Raw genomic sequence first — 26401 nt, forward strand, 5'->3', positions numbered from 1 at the left:
TTAGTTTTGGCCGCTCGAGAGAGTGTGAATGGTTGATGACATGGTAGCTGGATCACCCGACAAATCAATGCAGAAAGGCGCGCCGCTATAGTATGAGATAGCACCCCCGTGGTGTTGCGATCTACCAGCCGACCCTCCGGAGTAATTCAAGCCCAAACCCGCCTGGCCAGGATTATCGTCGTCCACCGCCGCGAAAGAACAAACCGACAGATCTCGTGAAGTGTGCCTAGCTGACGGGTTCTGCTGAGTAAATAGTGGCTTATAACGGAAACTTTCAACTCGAGCGCAACCCTGCGAACCAAATTGAGGCATATCCTTACTTGTGCCGCCATATTGGGATTCATTGGTAGTAAAACGGCCAGTCTTACGGCGTTTTCGTTTCTCTTCCGAACCATCAATATCGTCGGTAAAAGGACTGGCTTGCGAGTCGTAGCTAGAGCTGCAGTTACTGAACTTGTTATCTTTGGATCGACCTCGCCATCGAATTTTATGCCCGTCAGGAGATAACTGCAACTTGGTGCTGCATTCAGAGACAGAAGAGCGTATGAAGTCTGATGTTACGTTGATTATGTGGAGCTGGGCCAAGTTGTACAGCAGGTTCAAGTACACCCAGCCCTCAGTATCAAGGTAGACGTCTTGGATACTCTGCTGTTCAGGCGAGGACTCGGACGGCAATCGACTCAAATACCGGATGTAGTTCATACTCTCAGACAAAATATGAGCACGATCTGGGTCCAAATCACATGGTCGTATGGGTCGCTGTTCTGGCAAAGGCAGGATCAGAGGAGACAGCTTCGTACTCGAGGCCAAGCCACCGTTGTTGCCCCCAGTCTCTATGTCGTCCGGATTGGGATCAGTAACCGAACCACAGCCCCCTGGGTGGTACTTGTTTCCCTGAGGGTGCGATTGTTGTTCGAGAGGTGGGATCCTTGCTTCCTGGATAGGCTCAGTCCCATGAGTGGGTAATTCGTAGGTTGTTGAAACGTCTGCCATCTGTGCATCCGCTAAATCGTGTGTTATAACGGAGATACCACCCGGCCGCAGAAGCGGCACCTTCGAAATGTCAGCACCGTTAGTTCCGCCTGTAAATAGCTGTTCGAGACGGCGAACAACAAGAATTTTCCGCTCCTTGTCTGTCATGATTATATGTTGCGGGTATAGGCCGTCGGGAACCTCTTGTAGATAATCCTCGACCTTGCTGTTTGATGATTTGGTGAAACTCATAATGGGATGGCAAAGAGGCGTGCTCGAAGGCCCGGCATTGGCCGACAAGGAGGCATAAGCAGAGTCGGGTGGCCGGAGGTTAGTACTTGAAAAGGAAGGAGCATGTTTGTGCCCAATTCCACATTTCGAGTATGTGTGATTGCGGCTGTGGGGGGATACCGATCTCTTCTTTTGCGATGATGAAGCGTCTAGAAACTCATCGAGGTCGGTAGCAAAATCTCTCAGTATAGCCTCCAGCTCTCTCTTTTTTAGGAGGGGCAGTCCCTGAATCTTGATCTCAAACAGCTTGTCTTTATGGAGCATAGCCCGGCCCAATTTCTTGTGGTGCTTAAGTTCCTTCTTCATCTGTTGAATCTCGAGTGTTAGGTCGTCAATGATGCTGCGGTAGTCATCGTCGCTATTGCTATGCGTCATGATGAGCATAGGAGGGGCGAGCTGGTATTGACTATTTGAGAATGGCTTTTCCATATTCCATGGAACAAGTCCTTTCCCAGAAAGTACATTAGCTACGCTTTGCATCAGTGTCGTCTCCGCTGTCCTCAGTTCGCTAGTGTTAATTTTTACTGTCCGTGGGATCGCAGTTAATGATCGCGTTATAGTTTGAGTCGTCAAACCACTCCTGGCGGTCGCTGGACCCTATCTCATGCGTGCAGCTTGGGAAGTTATGGTGGAGCGAATTATCGGTTGGTAGTGATGAGGTTCCACGTGAACTGCTTTGATCTGAAGGCATCTTGGTCCTATGGACATATGGGAAGTGGAGCAAGACCCTAATAGGTCATCTTGATTATTGATATCGCAAGAATTAAGTTGTCCCAAAAGAACGGTATAAAGTTTAAAACCAGGGATTGAGGCTTTATCGGTCAACCAGGACTGTTAATGAAAGCCTCTCGGGCGGGATTGGAACTGCACAAACACTCGCTGGTCGCTATGGATATTATGGGCCGTACGACGAAGACCGTGGTATAAAGGATGCCGTGGATCTTGCCAAGAAGGTTGATGTGTTATAGTGAAGAGGCAAAGCGCTCATGCATATGGGTGTTGACTCGGTAAGTCGGATGATGGCCACTAATAATGAGAACGGCCGTCGTGCGAGGTGTTTTGCAAAACGTAGGACAACTTGTCAGCGCCACCAGCGGTAGCAATGAAACAAGATGGGAATTTTGCGGAAACATCCCAAGTGCTGTGATGGTTCCAGACCATGGTCGATTCGCTAAGGTGCAGAAGTCTAGACCACTATGGACTGCAGCCATCTCTCCCTGAACCTCGGAGCAATTCCCCCGGTAACGAAACAACATTACATCATAATTAACCAGCCGGCCAGGTAAATCATCCCTCTGATATCCACCGTCCCTGACCTAAATTCGAGCCCATTTTCTTCGCCAAAGAGTATGTGCAAAGGCCTAGAACAAACATCATCAAGGAAAAATCCTAAGGCATTATAACATATGGTTCGACAATAACAATCGACCCAGCAAGCAGCTTGGAAGCGAAAACCAAAGTCAAGTCCATTAGCTGGGAGCCAATAGGTTCACGGGTACCCGTGATTCTATTAATTTCACGGGTCCCGTAAAAATGACTAAGCACAGTGCGTCTAGTCCTGCTTTCAACCTACGAGTCGATGAAAACACACTGTCTTGCTTTTTAACGCCGTCGCGTCAGGACGCGAAGGCTGGGTCACAGTGCGCTCACCGAAGAACGACATTCAGCGGTGATCCTCAAACAATGGGAACGATCTTGTCATTCACTGAAGATTGCCTCCCTCCCGAACAAGAATATGAGTCGCGCGATGCGTTGTTCAAGGCGATCAACGATTGGGCGGCCCATAGAGGTTACGCCTTTACGACCGGACGTTCGACGGTTGAAAAGAGCGGCAGACAAACTATCACGTACACATGCGATCGGTCATGTCGCCCGCCCAGTTCGACGAGAGAAAGACAACGCAAGTCCACTACTCGAGGGACCGGTTGTAAATTCTCTGTTCTGGCCAAAGAATCACTCGACAAGAGTAGGTGGACATTCCGACACCGGCCGGATACCCGCTTCTCTCTTCACAATCACCCTCCCAGTCAGCATCCGTCGGCTCACCCAATACACCGTAAACTACCTGAGGAGGACCAAACTCAACTTGAAAGGCTCGCCAATGCAGGAATTGCACCTAGACACATTAGAACATACCTGCGCCAATACTGTAATTCCGCGGCAACCCAGCAAGATGTTTACAACTGCTTAGCAGCAACTCGACGCAAACTTTGCGAAGGACAAACCACTATCCACGCCCTTGCTAATCAGCTTGATGAGGAAGGGTTTTGGAGCAGGATGCAATTCGGCTCAGATGGTCGAGTCACAGCCGTCTTATTTGCTCACCCTGACTCCTTGACGTACCTTCAGGCATATCCCGATATTCTCCTTCTGGACTGCACTTATAAGACAAACAAATATGGCATGCCTCTTCTTGACATGATCGGAGTCGACGCCTGTCAGAAGTCCTTCTGCATAGCTTTTGCCTTCCTGAGCGGAGAATCAGAGGATGACTATGGGTGGGCATTGGATCGTCTGCGGTCTCTCTATGATCACCATTGCTCCAAACTACCGTCTGTCGTGCTAACAGACCGTTGTATCGCCTGTATGAACGCTGTTGCCACCTCATTTCCCACCTCTCAGTCGCTCCTTTGTCTCTGGCATGCTAATAAAGCAGTGCTACGGCATTGTCTGCCAGCTTTCACGACTCGAGATGTTGCCAGCTCCCGCTCCAGTCAGCCGACTGATAAAACAGAAGAAGCTTGGGGCGAATTCTATCAATTCTGGCACTTGATCGTGAGCTCCCCAAACGAGGCCTGTTTCAAGGAGAGAGTGGCGCGCTTTGAACAGAAGTACTTGCCAGACCACCTTCATGAAGTCGGCTATGTAATGCATACCTGGCTTGACCCATATAAAGAGAAGCTTGTCAAAGCCTGGGTAGATCAGCATGCTCACTTTGGTAACACGGCAACCTCAAGGGTTGAGGGGATTCACGCACTCCTGAAATCCCATCTCAAGAAGTCCACATTAGATCTGTTCGAAGCCTGGAGAGCCATGAAACAGGCACTGTTGAACCAGCTTTCCGAGTTGAGATCAAATCAAATTCGACAGCAAACTCGATTTCCAATTGAATTATCGGGGTCTCTCTACAGCGCGGTACGTGGATGGGTGTCGCATGAAGCCCTCAGGAAGGTTGAAGAACAGCGAAGGTTGATTGGGAAGAGGGATCCACCGCCGTCCCCTATCTGTACTGGAACTTTCAAGAAGTCCAACGGGCTCCCTTGTGTGCATACCTTGAAAGATTTGCAGGAGCAAGGCGGAGTTCTCCTCCTGGATCATTTCCATCCACACTGGTATTTGCAACGTGAGGGGGCACCACAGCTACTCTTGGAGCCTCGCCAACGAATCGAATCGCTGGCTGAAGCATCTTCAGCCCCCAAGGAAAGCACGAGACGAGAGCCTAGCGCGTTCGAGAAAGTCCAAAAGGTCGCGAGAGCTCCGTCAAAATGCACCAAGTGTGGCGAACTCGGCCATACCAGGACATCGAGAACCTGTCCTTTGCGTTTTGAGGAACTACGCAGGTCTGCTGGCCCAACCCCGACACTAATGTTGCAACCCACTGTGGTGGCAACTACCGGTACAGCCCAGAGAACATCGTCGAATGACTTACGGGAGAACTATTTGGCCATTGCAGAAACCGCGAGTACTGTCAATTCTTCGCATAGTCCATCAGGTGAGCAATCACCACTTGAAGAATGCGGCGACATGAACCGAGGCCCCTCCTCTGAAGCCCCGCCCGACCCCCAAGCGAGAGAGGGTAAGGCTTCGGATGTTGATACGTGGGCTGCCCAAGCGCCACGATACGACTCGCCGCAGGCAATATATCAAAGGTATATTGCTGCTAGAAATGCGTGGTATGCTTCGCAGCCTGCTGGTAGTGTCAAGACCAATCAACAATACCGCCGGGCGATAGGGCTCCCATTGAGATATGACAAGGTGAGTTACGATTGGTGTCTAGATTATAAGCAAATGGGGGGACGCTGCGTCTCATCTAGGGGTGCACGGGACTGGACGAAAGAAGGAATGATGGCATACCTCGATTGGAGCAAGGCAGAAGATGATCGTATTGAGGCTCAGGTACTTGAAGAAGTAGGGAGCGACCCCATGAGAAATGGAAGAAGGGGAGTCAAAGAGATCTGGAAAAGGATAGAGGAAGACAGCGAGACTCGGCAGGCTCGTCATTCTGCCGAAGGGCAGAGTGAGGGATGTATTGTAGTACAATTGTAACATGCATTCGGCTTTAATTGTCTTATTCCACTTGTTGTGGCGTGCAGGAAGGGGGTAGACGCACTGTGCTTAGTCATTTTTACGGGACCCGTGAAATTAATAGAATCACGGGTACCCGTGAACCTATTGGCTCCCGCCTACGCGTGACCACGTAAAATCGCGCCTAGGCGTGAACCTATGGGGCGCCTCAGGAACAACAGCCCTTAGTAATCAAGCTGGGTGATTAAAAGTAAAACCTGTGGGATAGAATACCCTACACAGATACTAGAACCAATCAACACACTACTGCTGCTCATTCTGAATGACCCGACCTTCAATCCATTTTAAACACATCCAGTGCGACAAGATGACTTAATTTGTCCCTCCCCTCTGCATCGATTGCCGGGGTGCCGAGTTGTAGGGAACCTCATCTGCCCATGTAATCTGCTTTTGGTGGCGTTGTGCCTGAGTTTCAAGATTGTTTGCTACTGGTCCGCTTCGTCATGGGTCCCCCATCCGTTACATGAAGGGTCTCGGGAGGACTTTCTGTTGGAAAACTGGGAATCCCCCTTATCTTCAGGATTCAGACTGTTAGTCTGAAAGTCCTAGATTTAAAGTTCAAAGTCCTAGATAAAATTACTAGAGATATAAACCAGAGAAGAACTCCTAACGTGTATGATAAGCGAGTGAGCCAGACAAGCAAGTGAGCCAAAAATCCCTCACCTTACAACATTATAATTCAATCAGCTATATCTCAACCAACAAATATGCCACAGTCCTCAAATGAAGCTAGAATCCTTCTTGCCCTTCAGGCCCTTCAAGATAACCCTAAACTTACAGTCCGACGGGCGGCAAATATCTACGATGTCAACCGTAGTACCTTAGGTCGCCGCCAGCATGGCATTCTTTCAAAGCGTGATACTCCCACAAAGTCACGGAAACTATCTGATCAGGAAGAGCAGATAATAGTCCAATTCATTTTAGACCTAGATTCGCGAGGATTTCCCTCGCGACTATCGTATGTGGAAGATATCGCGAATTCTCTATGTGCCAACCGCGATATACCACCTGTTGGCAAGCGCTGGGCTTATAACTTCATTAAGCGACAACCAGAGCTAAAGACACGTCAATTTCGGAGATATGACTATCAGAGAGCTAAATGCGAAGATCCGACTATTATTCGTGGCTGGTTTCGGCTCGTAGAGAATACAATCGCAAAATATGGTATCCGATCAGATGATATCTGGAACTTTGATGAGACCGGCTTTATGATGGGCGTAATTGAGCCCGGAACAGTCGTTACAAGCTCCTATAGGCAAGGAAGACCAAAGCAAGTACAGCCTGGAAACCGCGAATGGATTACTGTGATCGAGGGGATTAATGCGGAAGGCCAATCGATCCCGCCGTTTATCATTGGTGCAGGTAAGGATCACCTCGCCAATTGGTACCAAGAATGCGACCTTCCCGGCGATTGGGTTATTGCATTGAGTGAGAAAGGATGAACTGATAATAAGCTGGGCCTTGAGTGGCTAAAGCATTTTGATCAGGCTACAGCTAAGCGAACGAACAGTCGCTATCGCCTCTTGATCCTTGATGGTCATGAAAGTCACCACTCCGTCGAATTCGAGGAATATTGCAAGGAGAACAAGATTATCACACTCTGTATGCCTGCTCATGCCTCTCATCTACTTCAGCCTCTTGACGTAGGGTGCTTTGGGCCGCTGAAAAAGGCATACGGTCGAGAAATAGAGCATCTGATCAGATGCTTTATAACCCATATTACCAAGACCGAGATCTTTCCTGCCTTTCATGTCGCCCACCAAGCTGCTATTACAGAAAGCAATATTAAGGGAGGTTTTAGAGGAGCTGGACTTGCTCCCTTTGACCCAGAAAATGTCATCTCGAAGCTTGATGTGCAGCTACGGACTCCAACGCCTCCCGTAGAGGTTACAATACCATCGACCCCTTGGACTGCAAGGACCCCAAAGACAGTACTAGAGGCCCAATCGCACTCCAAGTATCTGCAAGGAAGGATCAGAAATCATAAGAGCAGCTCCCCTGAGTCAATAATTAAAGCCGTAAAGCATTTTGAGAAGGCAACAACTGTTCTTATGGATAAGATGGTCTTACTACATAATAGGAATCAACAACTTGAACAACAAAATAAGATAGTAGGGCGACGCCGGAGGGGAAAAAGGACTAGGGTACAAAAAGAAGGGCCTTTAACTATAGGGGAAGCATCACAAGCAATTGATCAGATAGATATTGATGCGCAGGTAACAGCTGAAGCCTCGAGAGGTGGTCGCGGAAGGTCACAAGGAGCAAAGGTCCGGCAGTGTAGTATTTGCGGAAAGACCGGGCATAATGCAAGGACCTGTCAGGAGGCAATTGAAGTCAATAGGGAATAGTATAGCGATTAATTTTAATTGATCAGATAGGTTGTGGTGTTTTTATTGCGAATTTCATTTGGAAAGTTAAGATATGTGGCTCACTCGCTTGTCTGGCTCACTCGCTTATCATACACGTTATCACATTAAAACTTATTACATAATTAAGTAAAGAACCAATAAACTACTTATAGTATTGTTCGCGCTTCTATTAGCTTAAACCCCACACTACTAAAGAGATGAGATATTTGGAAGCAGGGGGGTATTAGAACCTTGGGACACTATGTTACTCTGGCTAACTTCTTTGGGTCAATCTTAAGCTGACTTGATTCACTCCACTCACAAATCCAGATCCATTAATCCCTCAAATTTTCTATTAAACTCTTGCCAAAGAATTAGGTACTTTTCCCGAGCAGCCTCCATGATGTCGGCACACATCGACTTTTTGACATCTACGTCGTTTCGTCTCGCATCCATCGACCGCACTCAAAGGGAAGATGCTCAGATTCTAAGCATCACCCTGAGCACGCACGAACTGCGTGATGCGACAGCTCTTGGCTATTATGCCCTCTCATACACATGGGGACCTCCAAGGGCACCTGCGCCAAGCGAGCCAGAGATTAAGACGCATCCAATCTTGTTGAACGGTCGTTACTACCAGGTCCAGCCGAACCTACACGATGCCCTTGAGCATCTCTATCAGTTTTACCCGCAAAAGCTAGTATGGATCGACGCTCTATGCATCAACCAGGAGGATACAAAGGAGCGCCAAGTCCAAGTAGCGATCATGGACAAGATCTACAGCAACGCTAGTCTTGTAGCGATCTGGTTAGGGAAGCCATTTCCGCAATTGCAGTTAGGCTTTGAGGTGATTGACCGCATCTACAAAGTGGCCTTTCGCGAAGTCAGTCGCATTATCAGAGCGCAGCAATATGATTTCACTTTGGATATAGGCGATATCCAAGACAGGTACGGGTTGGAACTATTGACAAACGAGGAAATGGAAGCACTCATGGATGTATACGCGAGTCGCTGGTTTGGCAGAGTATGGGTCATCCAAGAGGTCGCTCTCGCAAAGAAAGTTGGCGTCATCAATGGCGACAGCATAATGGCGTTTGATAAGTTCGGAACGGTGGCAGCATTTCTGCACGTAAGTGGTTTGTGTATAGCGATCTCTCATGCACTTGCACGAATTGACCGCAACGTCGATCTGCTTGAAGGGAACTTTCTCTTCAGGGCCGAAAGGATACAGATACTGCGAGAGTGGTGCTTCGGAGACCAGAGCTTGTGGCAGGAGTTGTTGCCGTTAGTCGACTTCACAGCCGGGATTCAGAATGGGTCAGAGAGAGTCGGAGAAGAGACGGTGGGTCTGGTTCTCACAAAGCTTCTGCTTTGGACGATTGGCTTCAAAGCGACGGATCCCCGAGATAGTGTATTCGGGCTGTGGGGGATAGTGCGACATATAGCCAGCACTCAGTATCTCAAGATGCCGGAGCATTTGCGCCCCAGTTACGACATGAGTGTATCCGACGTCTTTCACAGTGTGGCAACAGAGATCCTCGAGACATCTGGCACGCTGATACTGCTCACGCTTGTCAAAGATCCCGAACAGCGTTCCTCTACAGAGCTGCCATCATGGTGCCCGGACTTCTCGTCGCCTCTCAGCAGTCACCCTATCAGCGGCCCTCAACTCAAATCTGTCACACCCGTGAAGGCAGGCGGTCACATTGAGGGGCTAACGCGGAGTTTGTTGCCAGGCGTCCGGGGAGGCACGCTGAAACTCAGGGGATTTCCTCTTGGCCCGGTCCAGGCCATAGGAGAAAGAGCCGACGAGATAGAGTACGGGAAATTCGGCAAATGGGTCGGAATCTTGTTGGAAATGGAAGACACCTACCCCTTGACTGGGCAGTCAGCGGTTGAAGCCTTTTGGTGAACACTGATTCATGATCAAGACTTGTCGAGCCGCTCATCGAAGCTCGTCGGAACCGAGCATTTCAGAGATGTTCTGCTGATCCAGGCATTAGGCTTTGTCCGTAGGGAATTTGCCAAGAATGGCGCCGAATCCATAGAGAAGCACATCGAGTCGTGGTGCGGTCTTGACACGCTGGCCAAGAGATATCCTGGCGCTGTCGAAGGTACTGAAACTATCCGAACTTACTGCAAGGGAAAAGGATTTCTCCCCACTCTAGAGCACGATATACCAGTATCCGAGGAGGAAAGCGACGCTTTCAGGGCGAAGGTGTTCGACAACGGATCAGGGCTCCTCATGATCTTGTCAGGCACTATATTTAACCGATGCATCGCACTCACGGCTGGCGGACACCTAGCTCACGCTTCGGGGTCTACAATTCCGGGAGATGAGATATGGGTGTTGGCTGTATGCCCTTCGCCGCTCGTCCTGCGAAGATTGGAACCAGAAACGGATCAATTTAGTCTTATTGGCGAGGCCTATGTGCATGGAGTCATGAATGGGGCGGCTATTGCGAAGCACACCGAGTGGCGGCATGTTGATCTTGTTTAAAGCCACGACAGGGTTCGCAACTTGAACCTCGCTGGGAGGCTCCTGTGTCACATGCATAGGACTTCACTGGCCTTCACTCACACCTCCTAGATTTATTAATACTTTCTTCTCTCGCTACAAACTTTGGTCGTGTTCTTGCAGTATCCTTTCTTGCAGCAATTTTTAGTGCAGCAGTAGAAGTCATTATAGAGTATTGTCTGGGAAATTTGGCGGGGCAGCCTTTGGCAGCTTGCTGGAGACCCTTCCTAGGAAGAAATGAAGTCGAAGCCACTTACAACCATAGCTAACTAATAAATGCAGTCAAATCGTGCATCTTGTTTACATAAAAGAGTTAATTAGACTATTGCTTCGCTTCACACCTGAAAGGCATTTCTGATTTAATAGTACTCTCGCCTTAAAAACAAGACTTTAAATTAGAACAAGATCGATGCTCCAGTAAGATTTCCGCCAGCCTTTGGGACTTTCAGTATACCACTTTCGACAAGATCCTGCGCTAGTCTAGAAATTAGACCATCGCACCCTCGAGCTACCATGATATCAACCGTGACAGGCAAGCTCTCCTCATAGTTCGGAATGTCACTGAATCCGCTAGCTTGTTTTTGGTATCTTGGATAAAAGACCATCCAGCTTTTCGGCAAGTAAGATTATCTTCTATCTTATCTATGTTGATATCTACTTCCAGTCCTAGCATCATCTCGTCTACTTGCTCTTGCATAAGCTTGATGGCTTTTAAATAGGTCACGCAGAATTCAGAAAGCTTAAACTTTTTGTTATATCTGATCGTGAATGATTACCCGTCTAGATCCCAGGAAAGGTTTCCTGGAATACCTTCTCTCTTAATAATTAACTTAGCAAAAGCTTTAAGCTTAATGATTTCCCTAAATGGGGTATAACAGCCTCGGATCAAGTACTTCTTGCGAATTATATCCAGGCGGTCAGGCTGCAATAGATAATAATCACGGCATGGCTATTTATAGACTAGTGTAGTATAGCTATAGACCGGCAGGGCATATTCGAGGAATAAGAGCCGGCTAATCTAAATCAACCCTGCTAATTCGGATATAGAGTTATGCGCCGGATTAAAGGCGAGAGTGTATTATTATATACCTATAATAGCAATATAGTAAATTATGGCCGAAGATAACATATTTCCAGCAGGATCCTAATATGTCTAGAATATTATTAAGAGCTGGAATAAGGCCTTGGATAGCTGCAGCTAATAGCCAGTCGGAAGATAGAAGTCGGTTCCTTTACAGTCTGATATATAATCGTTTTCTACTTCCTTATCTTCTTCAGAGTTAATATTTTTGTTTATGCTTTCGTTGAAATCTTTATCTGTATTTAGATTTTCAGGATTAGAAGGAATTTCGCAGTTATCATGCCAGTCCTCGACATGGGGCCTATTATCTTCGCTGTCTAAGCTATTACTAATATAATTATCTCCTCCTAGTTATAGTTATTCGACCAAGTACAGTATATACTGTATTATCTTTACCTTGTTGGATCCTAGACGTAAGTTATATACTTCCTGGCGTTATAGTGGCAGGTACTATAGAATGCGAAATATAAAGCAGATAAATCTTTTCTATATTGCTAAATATCGCTTAAAGCTTAGTATAAGCCGAAAGCCATGCGGCCAAAAAGCATCTTTCGCAAATATGTTTAGCCAACAGCGAGAGATATATAGCATACAATCGAGTGTAGCTCTTGCCTTATTGAACATCAAGTCTAGCCTATAAAGGATAATCTACAGCTAGGCCTCAGTTTCGGCAGAGCTCCATAAAGGGGACCCTGGCTAAGCAGATAATTTCTACTTGCTTGTAAGGCTGGTTGCTTAGCCATGGCGGTAATGATTTCGAGTGATCTGTTACGGAACAGCTCGGCCCAGCGGGTATGTTAGGGCCATGGGGTCATCTCGCTCGTTCCAGGAACCGCGACACGATCAGTTTGACTACTCTCGAATGGTCTTTTTATAATATGGATATCTCGATTTCAGGATCGATACTGCAGATGGCTTAAGAGGGTGATAGTAATAGAACTCTCCAATTGCTCAGAGCGCCTATGCCTGAACATGTAGCTGACTAGGATACACGTTATATACGCGTTGACGCGTTTAGGTCATTTAAATAGCTTAAAGTCGAAACTCTTTAATAAAAAAAAGCAAAGTCGACCAATGAAATAGCGAGATCACCACTTTGGCTTAAACTCTGCTCCGAGCATATATATTGAGAACCCTCTTTCAGGTGAAAGTGGAATGCGGGGTTAATACAAGGATTATCAGCCAATGACATTGCAAAATGTCCACTTTCATCGAAAGTGAGTGAATCCATAGAGATGTAGGCTAGAATCGTTGACATGCGACATGCTCCTCCCACGGTAGCTCGTAAGCGGATACGGGGCAATTCGGTGCTAGTCTTCCCCTGCCTCGTGGGTTTATCCATTGATGCTTTTCAGTGCAATGTTTTTGTATCTTTTGGACGCGGCGAACAATATGGCCGCAAGTACGACATTTCAAACCATCTGGCTTTGGCGGCGCAAGACACGGGATGGGTTGAATTGTATCTGTTGGGTACTGTAAATAGTGACGTAGGTCGCCCCGACTGTGGAGAATATTCGGGATCTGTTTTATCTTCTCTACCAGCTCCTGTCGACGGTCTGGCTGTATATCGCAATGTCGTGTTCTCAAATGCGTAGCAACCTCATCGGCTACAGAGGCGAACTCACAAACCTGGCACACGAGAAGGCGGTATGTAGAGAGAAGAACGTAGGGATGAATTGCACTGCATGGTCCGGATTGCAAGCTCGAAGCCGTCATGTTAATCGTCATCGTGACTGGGGCCTTGATAGTGAGATGTGAATGACGATTGTGTTTCAATCAACAACGAGACCATCTAGTAGTATGATTTACCTTCCCTATAGCACTTTACGCGAAAGGACGCGTCGCGTTCAGTGGCAAACCCCTGTTCTGATCAGCACTACTATTCCTATATGTGGAACAATGTCAAATCAACTCTACACCCTGGCAATAATCAACCCTACTAGGTTTAAAGTGGGTCAATAAAATCAACTCTAGTAGAGTTGATTTTGGACTGTAGGACTAGGTGGGATGACATATTTTTGCGATTTATTGTTATATAGTTGCAGTGTTTGCAGCTATAGGCCTTCCATTTTGGAAGCTCTGGGATAGGCTTGCTTCCATTCTTTGGCAGCGGCACCGTGCATGGATCTTCAAATGATCTTCCGGCACAGAAAGCCGTGAGTTGTTGGAGTTCGACACCTTTAAATTGGTGTGCTCTCCGGAAATGGCTTACTATGCCCCCGCCTGGTTGGATAGCAGCCCTGCAATGGACGATGTCCGCTTTGCCACGCAAACACAGCATTCCTATCTGCGCCGCTGCTCAGGTCATCGTATCTATTGAATGGGGTATACACCTCGCGGACGTGCCTCTCTGTAATAGCGATGGCGAGTTGGCGATATAAGCGGACATTGATAGCTTGGTTCCAGGTCTTTGAAGTGGCATTGACCAAAATCTCGGTAAGATGAGAAGTAGACCAAGCCTTTCCATTCACATGAAAAAGAAGCCGTTCGTTTCGTTCATCTGAGTTCTTCTGAACAATTTCAGAGTGCCCAACCTGTTCTCGACGTAATAAATTGGCCAATCTCCGGATATAGACAAGGTACAAGTACATAACCCGGCTTAATCTGGCTGGCAGGAAGCGAACCACATAAAACTCGCGGTTTGTTTGTCGTTTCGCTTTGTGGTGTCGTGCGACATACACCACAGAACCACCCCAGACGTAAATTCCACAACTGGTGAATGGTCCGTTCTCACATTCAAGAGCAAAAAGCTCACGCACTCGCGGACACGAGCCGCCTTCCACATAGAGACCGCCAGCAAGCATCTCTTCCAGTTCGGTCACTTGTTTAAGGTATGACATAACGATAGGCCACCTCCAGTGGCCGTCTCTGGCAAGGGCGCCTTTACTGGAGGAATAGGCTCGGATCAGTAATTCTTTATATGCCGACTCAAGACCGTTCGCGGGATGCTTGACAAAACAGTATCCGCTCTGTGAATTCGCCAAGTCATCCTTGACTGACGCTAAGTCGATCTCAGGTTCGAGACCATACATAAGACTGCCACATAATTCCTCCGCTCGAGAAGTGAAATACTCTGGAAGCTCACGAAACTTATCCATAGTTAATTGTAAGCTTCCGTTAGAAACTGTCTCCCCATCATCACTCCAGTAGAAAAGAATAGACGGTGGCTCAGTGCGAGCTATAGTGCGACCAAAGTTTCGAAGACTGACTAGCTCAGCAAGTGGAGGCTCTGAACCTAGCACCATATGATCCGCTCGAATTTCGTTTAACCTTTCGAGTTGTTGTGTATGTGGCCGTTGTGGGATGCCAATAGTGTGATATGGCCTCAATGGCAATGCGCGTTCTAGAAGCAATAAGCGCTGTATATAAATGAGCCCAGATAGTTGTGGACAGTACTGTCGTGCAAGCAAAAAGTGTTGGCAGTCTTTAGAGAAACCAAGAATACCGCTGAAGTAAACTAATAGCGTGGAGCCGGGCTGCCCAGCAATGAAGGTCTCCGTACACAGAGTAAGGCAAACCTCATAGAGCAGCTCCAGGAACTCATCGAAGGCCGCAACATCGAGCTCAACATCCGCTTGAACCTGTAGTTCTGGATGGGCTTCCCGGCTGAACTCGGCCTGAGCGCTGCCATATGCAGAGTCATCATGGTCAAGTTCATCGTCTTCTGAGTCCCAGTCCCCATCACCATCATCATCATCCCCATCTGGGTCGAGATCGTCCTCATCGTTATTGCCTGTACTCTCTTTATAGTCATACTCAGCCGAAGTAGACCGGCCCTCATTCAGGGCGGCAGAAGTCTCTTCGGCGCAGAGGTAGTTCCCAAAATTGGGCCACAGTCCCCTAGATACATCGAACATATTCCAAATTTTATGACTCCATAAACGTTCCAGTCTCGCAAAAAGCACCGTATTTAACCGAACGTTCGCCACGTCTCCTTGCAGAGCATTCGACATCCTATGAAGTCGGATAACGAAGGCAAGAAAACGTTTCTGAAGTACCCTACATCTAGTTTCGCTGCTCTTCTCCGCCACAAGACAGAATGGATTTTCGCGATAGACATGAAGCTTCGGACTCGAGAGCCAGCATAAGAGCGTGCGACTGGTGTAACGGACTGTGTTCTCACAGCGATCTATCACCAAGTCTAAGGCCCTCATGGTACACGATAGTTTCTGTTCATCCACGTACGAGCTCCTAATACATATATCCCCTTGCCGGCACCATTGTGCCATAACATAGTCTGACATCAATGAATGTCGATCTGGTAATCTCGTCATTGCTCGTAGGATGTCACGTCGAGCGTTCTCAAAGATGACCCGCCATTGAGTTCTCTCTGGCCATAGGCCGGTAGATGCAAGAGCATCGCTGCCTAAGTCCTTGGCACTCAAGCGTGGCTGATTCATCCGGTAAAAATAATTCTCCTCTCGCTCTAACACAACGCTTAGATGGGTACGCGCCTCACGGTTAAGGCTTCGGACGTCTTTGCTCAAATCAGGCCGAGATGATTTTGTGAGTCTTTTCCCTCTCTTCGATTTTCCGGTATCTTGAAGGACCTCGAACCATCTGCTACCTTCTCAAGAAGGAAAGAACCGTTGACAGGCGACGCCCTCGATCCATGGTAACTCAGCAGACGGCTCCAGACCTGATATTGGCCTTCCTCTGTCTCGTGGGTTTTTCCAGAGGTGCTCCTTCGTACAATGGAGCCTCATCTTTTGGGCTTGGCGGAACATACAGCCACATTTCCGACACTTTAGTCCGTCCAATCTCGGTGCAGCAAGGCAAGAAATTGGTTCAATCGGTATGCGTGGTAGTCGAAGCTTAGCTTGGTCTTGGAGAAGATTTGGGATTGCTTTGACCTGCTCTACCAACCTGCGCCGACACTCCAGAGCAATGTTGTTGTGTTTTGTCCTGAGGTGCGCGTTGACCTCGTTAGGTAGGGTTGCAAATCCGCATAACTTGCACGCTAGAAGTTGATATTCTGGAATAATAACGAATGGGTAGATTGAGTTGAACGATTGAGACTGCTTACTAGGGTCCATTGTCCTCATTAGCAAGAAACTTGTTATACTGCAATTACGCATATGCTTCCCTATATCTCGGTCTTGGCTAAGAGGAAGATCTCTATAACCTATTTAAGAAGATTATTACTGGTAAACATACACTGTAAATTACGCGTACTCGCGCCTTCTCACCAACTACGCGTCTTGTGATTAATTTAATTGACCCTGGTCTAAATGAAGTCTACCCCCTGCGAAATTCAAGCCTACTCCCTGTTGGATGGGTCTAGAAATTAAATTCTACCCCCTTGTAAAAATCAATTCTACCCTGGGTTGTTTGGCATAAAACAAATGAATTCTACGTAGAATTGATTTTGGTATGGTGCACTAGGTTTAAAGTGGGTCAATAAAATCAACTCTAGTAGAGTTGATTTGGTCATTAGTTACTAGGGAGAAAAACGATGATTAGACTGGAAAGAACAAGGCGAGAGAGATGTGCTTGAAGATGGCCCTATACATGACTCAATCCAATCTGAAGGGTTGTTGGTGAGCCCGTTTGGGTGGGTTGTGGTGATGCGCTTTAGTGATTTGAAGATTAATGGATCCGTAACGTTTGGCGATGGGTGCAGCCTCTTTAAGCGAACGCAGTGGGTTAACCACCTGCTCCGCTAGGCCCCTGTGAATGCGCAGCTGATCCGACGCAGAAGATGGCACTTCTACGTCGAAGTGCCACTCAAGACACCGACGGACGGCGGTGGCGAATATGTCGCCACACTGATGCACCAGTCGCTCGTCAACCTGGCTCCGCAGGAGTGCTTTGACGTGTTTTGGTGTTCTTTGACTATCCCGCAACCTCGAGATCAAATCTTCTGCGGCTTCCCAAAGCCCTATTTCAAGAAGCACAACACCGAGGGCTACAAAAATGGCTAAATTAGCAAAACAGTGCCATTTTTAGCTTTTAGCGACTGAGGAAGGGAGTAATAGTAGGCACTCACCGTAAATATCATGACTCTGACGGAACATCTCTCGTGGGGTACCCCATCGCTCAGGGTGTCGATACACGTTCCTTGCGATCGCGTTGTCGTACGGTCCCATTGAGGTGTCAGACTCGGGCCGCGCAGCCTCAAACCCACAGATACGAAGTTCCGACGCCTGGAGAATTTCCCGGCTGGGAGTATGAGATGGTAAGAGCACCAACACATTATCGCTCCGTAGGGCGTGATGCACCCAATCCACCGAGTGAAGGAGATAGACGGACTCCGCAAGCTGGCTGCACAATTTGAACCGGAGGCCCAAGGACGGTCGTTGCGCCAAGGCAACGTCTCGATAGAGTTGTCGCAGGGTCTTCACGTGGAGCGGAGAGGCAACGGGAAAGTGTGAGATAAGCCTTAGCTCGCCTTTCGATTCGCCGATGTTGCTCGCGTACTTGAGCCCTTGCAGAACGCGGAAATCGGGATCCTGTTGCGCTTTGAGAAGCTGAACGATTTTCGAGAATCTTTTGTGAAGGAGCTCGGTAAACTGGCCGTCCTCGTCCAGGGGGAAGTTCAGCGTCTCCACGAGGACTGTCTGGCCGTATAGTGTCCCCACTGCCTTTCCCGCAACGGCGGTGATGTCTTTGACGGCACTCCAGTCGGTTACTGGGTCTTCTGCTGAGGTGGTATCGCTGAGAAGAAGTTTTCTTAGGGCAGCGGTTTGGGCCGTGCCCATTTCTCTCGCATCTGCATCGGACGTCAGGGCGTCCAGGTTGGGAATATTATTCAGGAATGGTAATGGCCACCAAAAGTCCTCCAATGTCTCCCTCGTGCGTTTGAGCCAGTCTTCGAACTCACTGTTGACCCTAGCTGCTCTCTTCTTCCCATGTAATGCCCAGCGCCAGGACGACAGGGACAGCAATGACGAAGGGCGATGAGACGCTGGCAGACCATGATTGTCGATGTTGAAGTTGGCGAAGACCAGTCTTTCCTCGTCGGAGGTCAGGCCGAGATGCGTGCTCCTTTCTTTTTTCACCTTTGTTGGACTCTCTTCGGCGGTTTCAACGTACTGCTGCTCTATGGCGAAGTGGACATAGAGCACCTGAAGCAGTTCGAGGAAGAGCTGGCGAATAACCTTGCAAGTTTCTTCGGGCAACTGGGAAAAAAGGTTCCTCCCGTGCAAAAATGCGAATTTGTCGACTTGAAAGAGGATCTTTTGCAGAGAGTCATAGCGATGAGTGAGTTGTTGAAATTTGAGGCCTAATGTCCTGGCATCTTTGCCGTAGTTTCTTGCGTCTGAGATGATTGTAACTCCGATTTTTAAGACCTTAAGGGTCATCTCGGCCACATTCATGGCAGCGACAGCAGTCTCAAGTCCCGACATTGTGGTTAACTCGGTGGCCTTGGGCTCTCCTTTTCAAACCCTTGCATGCAACTATTCGACTCGGCGCCGGCTGTAAATCCCACTTTCCGTATCAACGGCAGCTGAAAGGTAAACTACTGAAGGATATTAGAAACTACTATGGTGTGATGGAGCTAGCAAGCCTAAAACTCTTTGCATTACCGGCCGGTTTAGACAATTTATAAAGCTATTGGAGGAAAGAGAAAATAACTTCGGTCTGTTGCCGTTTTCGCTTTTAATGCAAACCCTGTCGAAGGCTTAAAAAAGCCTTGCTTGACCGGCTGCAGTCACAACAGCCCTTTCGATAGGGCAAGCAAGGCAAACTCGACACATACTACTCCGTACCCAGGGGCTTAGTAGCAGGCAGCTGACCACGTAGCTAATGCACAGGGCCATCGGGCGTACCATAACACTTATAACTAACAAATGCCGGCAAGCAATTCGAAACGAGGGGCATGAATGGGCAATCATTGGCTGCGTATGTTCCTCAGTTGTGAGGTGACACGCCTACCCCGTGCACCATGTCAGCATCAAGTCATCGTTAGGCACACCGGCCCGTTCCGCGGAGATCGCTGAGTCCTGACTAGGTGATCTGTATTACCGATTCGCCCTCAAAGAAGAAAACGTCCTGCTGCATTGTAGGTGTTGGTTGTAACCGAGCTTTCTCTCTCGCCTTATGATAAATACCGACGAGTTGCTTTATGTATGGCGACAGATAAGGTGGATGAAACCCGCAAGTTTACAGGGGCATCCCACCAATTGTCATACTCGAAGGAGGCCCGAGCGTTGATTGTTGACCAAATGACCTTCTTTATGTTTCAAGAGACATAATCTGACGTGACATAGGGTCCGGGGAAGGGAGGTAATTCCGTCGTTGCAGCCTGATGGATCTTGGCATTGTTGATCAGAGCCCAACTGAGAATGATCTACAGGGTAATCCACAATGCCAAGATCCATAAGACTGCAAGGACGGAAAAAGGGCATTTAGTCAGACCAACGCTCGGGCCTCCTTCGAACATTCGACAGTCGGGAACAAGTCCTGCAACATTACAGCTAGCCACCTCAACTCGACGGTGCCAATATGCAATTCGGCTGGCAAAGTGTATGATTGCTTTTAGTGTGGCCGCTGGTTTAAGTATCAGGCAGCAATGGGCCGAGGAGGACTTCGGCTACATTGGTTGAGAAAATGGCGCACCACCGCCACCATACACAAAGCAACTCGTCAATATTGGTATTCATAATGAGGGCGAGATAAGAAGCTCCATTACAGCCTATACCTGCAATGCAGCAGGAGGCCTTTTCTCTGAGGGCGAATCTATAATACAGGTTCCCTTCCTTAGGCCTTAGTTATCTTCGCGGAGCCGGCCGATCTGCCAAATAATAACTTGATGCTAATATGGTTTGCGGGGTAAAGCGTGTTACTGCATGATTAAGGAAATATACGACAGCCAATGACTGCCTATTCGGTTCCCCTCACTGCCATGCCGCAATTGCCCTCTCGCATCACTAAGTGACTCGCCGAGCCGCTTTTGAGTTGCTCGCCTGCACTTGTCAGTCTATCACAAGTGCCACTGAACGCCCGATGGCCCGGTGTTTCCATCGCTGCGTGGTCAGCTGCCCGCCATCAAGCCCTGTGTGGTCAGTCTGTGCTGAGGGGCTTTTATGGCTGCAGCCGGTCAAGCAAGCCGTTTTGGGGGGTTTTGACAGGGTTTGCATCAAAACCGAAAACGGCCATAGACCAAGGCTGTTTTCTCTTCCCTCGGAGAAGGAATAAACTCTGTTATCCATCCCTTCAGTGGCCCTAACGCCCCACTACGCGGCAGAGCCATGCTTTCGGAACGGGCTAAATGGCACTGAGCAATGCTACGAATGTGAGTGAGATGATCTAAATCAAGGCCATTTTTCGCTTCTGTCCTTTCCGGAGAAATAGCAGGTAGCTAGGCCGGGTTGAATTTGATCATCTCCTTGTACATAAGGTCATCATGTAGTATGTTCTCTTCCACTTTAAAATTGAGCCGATCAAGCCGCTTCAGGGACAGGGGATTAGTACACTAAACCATACCATAAGCGAGGGAAGGCGCATAGACCGAGTAATTTTGTATTCGGGCCCAGAACCTAAGATTAAAAGAATAATGCACGGGCCAGAAAAAATGGTATTGGGTGCCATTACCAGTGATAATTGGTACAGTAGGTTCGTGCGACCGGATATGAAACACCTCGTACTTTGCTGTCGTGCATCCTATTGCAGCGGGGACTTCGTTCCTAACGACACAAGCTTAAATAACTATGCGCGAACATGCGACTGCTCAGTTTGTTTTATTCTTCAGATACTTCTTATTAACGGACCGGTGTCATCACTGATCTCGGTGAAACTAGTCGTCTGACATTAGCTCACGAGAATTGTCCAAGTATACCTACATCCCTATGATCAGTCCCAATTTCAGTAAAAAGGGGAAATTCGCGGTCTTTAATTGGCTCATGCCCTTGTAAATCACCTTTTACAGAAAAGTGATATGGTTATCGACCTCCCAGCTGACTTTTTAGTTGAAAGTGTTGTTTATATTGCGCAGTAGTGCTAGGTGAAAATATATATTTTTGTATAACTTGATTGTTCATTAGTGAGATGAGAGTTCTTCTCAGGTTTATATCTCTAAATGATTTCATCTAGGACTTTAAACTTTAAATCTAGGACTTTCAGACTGTTAGTCTGAATCCTGAAGGGAAGGGGGATCCCCGGATTTTCCAACACGCCCCCATCCACCTTGTCTTCAGGGCACAGAGTCATCGTGGACTTCAGTACTCCAAATAATACGACCTGCTTCCTCGATCGGACATGCACTGACTCGAATTGCTTCTAGAAAGTGGCCATGGCTGACGGCGTTCAATGGTTTAGTGAGTCCGTCTGCTACCTGCTCATGTGTGCTGACGTATTGTACATCAATATTCCCGGCTTCAACTTCTTCTCGGATATGGTGCTCGGTTAACGGAATGTGCTTTGTCCGTTGGTGAAGCTCAGGGTTTCTGCATAGCTTTAGGGAACCCTGATTATCGCCGTTCAGTGGGATAGGCATATGTAGCGGAAGGAACAGTTCAGAGAAGAGGTTCCTAGTCCAGGCTAATTCTCTGGCACACTGGGAGAGTGCTGTATATTCAGCCTCGGTAGTCGATAGTGCCACTGTTTCGTGCCGTTTGGCCCTCCATGAGACTGTAGATCCTTCAAGTTGAACAAGCCATCCAAACGTCGATCTTCCCGTAACAGTGTCGCCTTTCCAATCCGAGTCGGCCCAAGCTGTGATGCTCCAAGCGGATTCAGGATCTTTCTTGACGCCCCCAAGCACCAGGCCGTGGTCCCTTGTCTGCTGTAGATAGCGAAGACCTCTTTTGATCAATCGTGAATGTGCTGGTGATGGATTCGACATGTATCTTGAGAGTACCGAGAGTAGGAAAGCTAAATCGGGTCTGGTTTGGGTCATTCCATACATCAGCGAGCCGGTTTTCGAGCTATAGTCTTCTCGTTCTTCTGGAGAAGCCGAGTCGCCATTGTCTCTTGGTTGCAGTGTCGAGAGTGAATTTCGCTCCATCGGGGTCTTGACCGGTCGGCAATCTTCCAAGCCGAATTTCTTCAGTATTCTGGTAAAATATGCATCCTGGGAAAGGTAGATCAGCCTTGAGTTCCTGTCTCGGGTTATTCTTACTCCAAGAAAATGGCTGGCGGGACCGAGATCAGTCATCGTAAAGATCTCTCCCAGGCGGGCTTTGTACCCTTGGATTGCTTCCTTGTTGCTGCCCATGATGAGGAAGTCATCCACATATGTGATGATAATCACTCCCGTTGTGGGATTGTGATATACGGCCGTGTCAGACGTTGCTTGTCTGAAGTCAAGGGATTCTAAGGTCTTCTTCAGCTTCTTTTGCCATTGCCGAGGCGCCTGTTTGAGTCCGTAGAGGGATTTGATCAATTTGCAGATCTTCTCAGTTGAGAATCCTGCCGGACGGTCTTCTGGGTGTTGATCGAAATACTCGACAAGTCCTTCCGGCATTTCGATAAAGACTTGTTCATCGAGATCCCCTTCCAGGAACGCCGTCGACACGTCCATCTGCTCAATTTCCCAGTCAAGACAGGCAGCAACGGTGAGGAGGATTCTCCAAGTCGCCGCTTTGGCAACAGAGGCAAAAGTCTGGTTGTAGTCAAAGCCGAACTGTTGTTCAAAGCCTCTGACCACCAGCCGTGCCTTGAACTTGTCGAGGTTGCCGTCCTCGTTTTTCTTGACCTTGAATACCCACTTGACTGTAAGTGGCCTATTGTGAGCTTGGGTGCGGTCCAGCATGCGCCAAGCTCCTTTCTTGAGGAGGCTGCGCAGCTCACTGTGTATTGCTCTGAGCCAATGCTCCCTTTGCGGACCTTGAAGCGCTTCAGTCATTGTTTTGGGCTCAGTGATCACCTCTTTTCGGAGATCGGGCAGCTTAGCTGATGTCATGGATGTTGTCGTCTGTCCATGCTGAGGATTATGCACCTCAGCATGCTGAAGATTGTTCACTTCAGACCTTTGTGGGCTTGGAGTCTTTGTCTGCTCCGTGACGGACTGTGGCCGGCTTGAGATGGGAGCTCCGTTCTTGCGGATTTCCGGCTCAACATCATGCTCAGTTTCGGTCAGGAGTTCTGTCTCCCCAACCTTTTCGTAGAATTGTACATTTGCAGAGCGGACGATCTGATGTCCCTTCCTGCGAGAGGGCACCCAGCAGGTGTAGATCTGTGAACCTTCCATGCATAGGTAGATTCCAGCCTCTCCTCTTGGGCCAAACTTGTGTGATCTCAATCTTCGTTCCTGCGGTATGTGTATCGTGACTTGTGAGCCGCAGATTCGTTCTCCGGACAGATCCGGCTTGTTGTCTTGTCCGGGAAAGGCCTCGTTGAGAAAGCTTTCCATGGGAGTGAGGCCATCAATTGCCCTGGTGGCTGTCACGTTTGTCTTGCGCACCATATCTTCCAGGACCAATGGCCAGAGCTCTATCGGGATTCTTTCCGACTCCATGGTTGCTCTGACTTTGTCAAAGATGATGCGGTTAGAGCGCTCAGCAACTCCGTTAAATTCAGGAGTATATGGTATCGTCTTGATGATCTTGACGCCGTGAGTGTACTCGAGGTTCTTGAGAGACGCACCATAGAGCTCAGAGCCGCCATCCATCTGGATTGCGTACACTCGGATGCCATACTGAGTTCGTATCTTGGAGATGAGCTGGCCTAGGAGTTCCGAAGCCATCCCCTTCCTCGTGAATGTGTAGGCCCATCTCATTCGATGCCTGTCATCTGTGGCAATCATTCCCCATCGTTCGCCTCTAATGCCCGGTGGATTGACTTTGAAGGTGTCAACATGAATGAACCCGGCCCTGGAGGCTCGTTTCCGTTTATTTCGCGGAGTCCATCGTAGGGCCTTTGCGATGTCGCAGGCGAGGCAGTAATTGAAAGGCTGATGGTCGTGGTGGCCGTCACAGTACATTCCTTTGGTCATTTTGGCAGTCTGTGACACCTGATATGCGTTAACATGGCCGAGTCTTCGGTGCCAAAGGTCGACATTCAGGCATTGATTTGATGAAGCAGTGTGGTGATTGCATGGTTCTGGCTGGAGTTCCCAGGCGGCCTGGTTTGAAACAGTAGTCTTTCCGACCTCAGTGTTCACGTACAGACCGTCCCTTCCTATGCGGAGGAGACCAAAGACATCTCCTGTTGGGTCATACATGTCGTTCCCGTCTATCCAGCCGCCGTTCTTGTATAGCCTGAGTCCTGACATGACATTTACCGGAAACTCAGGGATGAACAGCGTGTCTTTGAGGTTAATTGTGACCTGCTCACCCCATTTGTTTATGAAGCAAATTTTGACTGTCCCCCTACCGAATGGGTACACCTTCCCACCGCCCGTAACGAGGACCGTTCGGGTTGCAGGCTGCAGTTCTGTGAATAGGCTTTGGTCGTTGCAGATGTGGACTGACGAACCTGTGTCGAACAGCCATTCTGCGGTTGAAGAGATGTTATCAAGGGAGACCTTACACGTCTCTGTATTGTCCATAGGTAGCTCGTCTGAGACGCTGTCTTCAAGGATCAGAAAAGATCGCTCGACTGTCATATGATTTGATTCCTTGATATGGAGATTCTTGGTGTTGTCCCGTTGAAGATCATGCTCCATGAGTTCCTTGGCGAGGCGGACTGCCCAGTCAGGTCGCTTATCCTTATGGGCAAACCAACAATCATTTTCGTGATGTCCTCTCTTCTTGCAGTTCGTGCAGGTATGGTCCTTATGCTTGCCGACCCGATGATTGGTTTCCTGGCTGGATTTGTTCGTGGCTCGTAGGTTCTTTGAAGAGCCTCTCCTCCGGCCGCTTGCCTCTTGCTTTCTTGCGGTCAGGCCCTTCCTTCCGGTCTTTTTACTGTGAGCCCAGTACGTTGAGGCAGTGCCATGACTATCATCATCATCTGATGACCTGTTTTCATCAATGAGATCTTGCTGCATTGATCGTAGTGTTGGCGGATGCTCCGAGCGTAGGAGAGCGCGCTGTCTGGCAGTCCAGTCGGGGTACTCGTTCTCGCAGGCAGTCAGATAAACAACCTTTTTGAGGGTATCTGAGATTGGTTCTTTCTGCTCGAGGAGAAGTTTGACGAGTCGTTCAAAGTCGACATTAAATTGTGGAATTGTCTCGTAAGAGCTTGTTTTGATCCGGATGAACTGGTAAAGTGTTGTCTGCAGAAGAACTGGGCCCGTGCCAATACAATAGGCCTGGAGAAGGTTGAACATCTCCTGGGGATTCTCAATCCCGACTAGTTGACTAAGTGCTTCTCCAGTGCAGTTACCTCGGATGGAGACGGCAGCTTTTGCCGCCCTGATCTTTTGATCCATAGTCTGCTGTTCCTCGGGAGGGTAATCACCAAAGACAGCATCTTCGAGACCATTGATTCGAAGAATGGCCTTCTGAGCTGGGCAATATTGCTCCCAATTGGAGGGTCCGCCTAGCTTGAGCTCTTGCGGAAGGAAAAGAGTATTCTTTTCAGAGATGACCGTGGTACTGTCATACATTGAGGATGGTGTGTGGTCTTGACCTGAAGCACCAGGTCGCGACGATTCGGATGCAGGCGATACTCTGATTGTGTTGCGGGTTCGCATGGTGGAACGTGGGGCTCGTCGTGACGTCATCTTGAGTTGAAGTTTGGTTCTTTGATTCAGAAGAGAAACCCGGTGTTTGCTAACCCGGGCTCATAACCTGTTGTTTATATTGCGCAGTAGTGCTAGGTGAAAATATATATTTTTGTATAACTTGATTGTTCATTAGTGAGATGAGAGTTCTTCTCAGGTTTATATCTCTAAATGATTTCATCTAGGACTTTAAACTTTAAATCTAGGACTTTCAGACTGTTAGTCTGAATCCTGAAGGGAAGGGGGATCCCCGGATTTTCCAACAGAAAGTGGATGTACCAAGGACTGCTAGTAATTTACTAAATTACACACTTTTCGTCCGTGCGCTATTCATT

At 48.3% G+C, this 26401-nt stretch overlaps 5 protein-coding genes across 5 annotated transcripts; 2 read left to right on the top strand and 3 right to left on the bottom strand.

Annotated features, from left to right (window-relative positions):
• On the bottom strand, positions 1-1638 carry FOXG_16752 (uncharacterized protein; the record flags this gene model as incomplete). Its single annotated transcript, XM_018396767.1, has 1 exon — positions 1-1638. The coding sequence occupies one exon, from the start codon at positions 1636-1638 to the stop codon at positions 1-3; it is 1638 nt and encodes a 545-aa protein (XP_018257532.1).
• Positions 1639-8319: 6681 nt separating this feature from the next.
• FOXG_16753 (uncharacterized protein) lies at positions 8320-10416 on the top strand (the record flags this gene model as incomplete). The annotated part of the gene is made up of 2 exons (XM_018396768.1): positions 8320-9803; positions 9858-10416. 2 exons carry the CDS (start codon positions 8320-8322, stop codon positions 10414-10416), a joined length of 2043 nt encoding a protein of 680 aa, XP_018257533.1.
• A 2297-nt stretch (positions 10417-12713) lies between these two features.
• On the top strand, positions 12714-13266 carry FOXG_16754 (uncharacterized protein; the record flags this gene model as incomplete). Its single annotated transcript, XM_018396769.1, has 4 exons — positions 12714-12732; positions 12797-13002; positions 13058-13162; positions 13264-13266. The coding sequence occupies 4 exons, from the start codon at positions 12714-12716 to the stop codon at positions 13264-13266; spliced, it is 333 nt and encodes a 110-aa protein (XP_018257534.1).
• A 1514-nt stretch (positions 13267-14780) lies between these two features.
• FOXG_16755 (uncharacterized protein) lies at positions 14781-15915 on the bottom strand (the record flags this gene model as incomplete). The annotated part of the gene is made up of 3 exons (XM_018396770.1): positions 14781-14785; positions 14961-15355; positions 15701-15915. The coding sequence occupies 3 exons, from the start codon at positions 15913-15915 to the stop codon at positions 14781-14783; spliced, it is 615 nt and encodes a 204-aa protein (XP_018257535.1).
• A 1116-nt stretch (positions 15916-17031) lies between these two features.
• On the bottom strand, positions 17032-19542 carry FOXG_16756 (uncharacterized protein; the record flags this gene model as incomplete). The annotated part of the gene is made up of 2 exons (XM_018396771.1): positions 17505-19542; positions 17032-17423 (listed from the first exon to the last, which is right to left on the bottom strand). The coding sequence occupies exons 1-2, from the start codon at positions 18862-18864 to the stop codon at positions 17032-17034; spliced, it is 1752 nt and encodes a 583-aa protein (XP_018257536.1). The 5' UTR covers positions 18865-19542.
• Between the last annotated feature and the right edge of the window lie 6859 nt (positions 19543-26401).

Source organism: Fusarium oxysporum, chromosome 15 (assembly GCF_000149955.1).
Source record: "Fusarium oxysporum f. sp. lycopersici 4287 chromosome 15, whole genome shotgun sequence".
Lineage (NCBI taxonomy): Eukaryota > Fungi > Ascomycota > Sordariomycetes > Hypocreales > Nectriaceae > Fusarium > Fusarium oxysporum.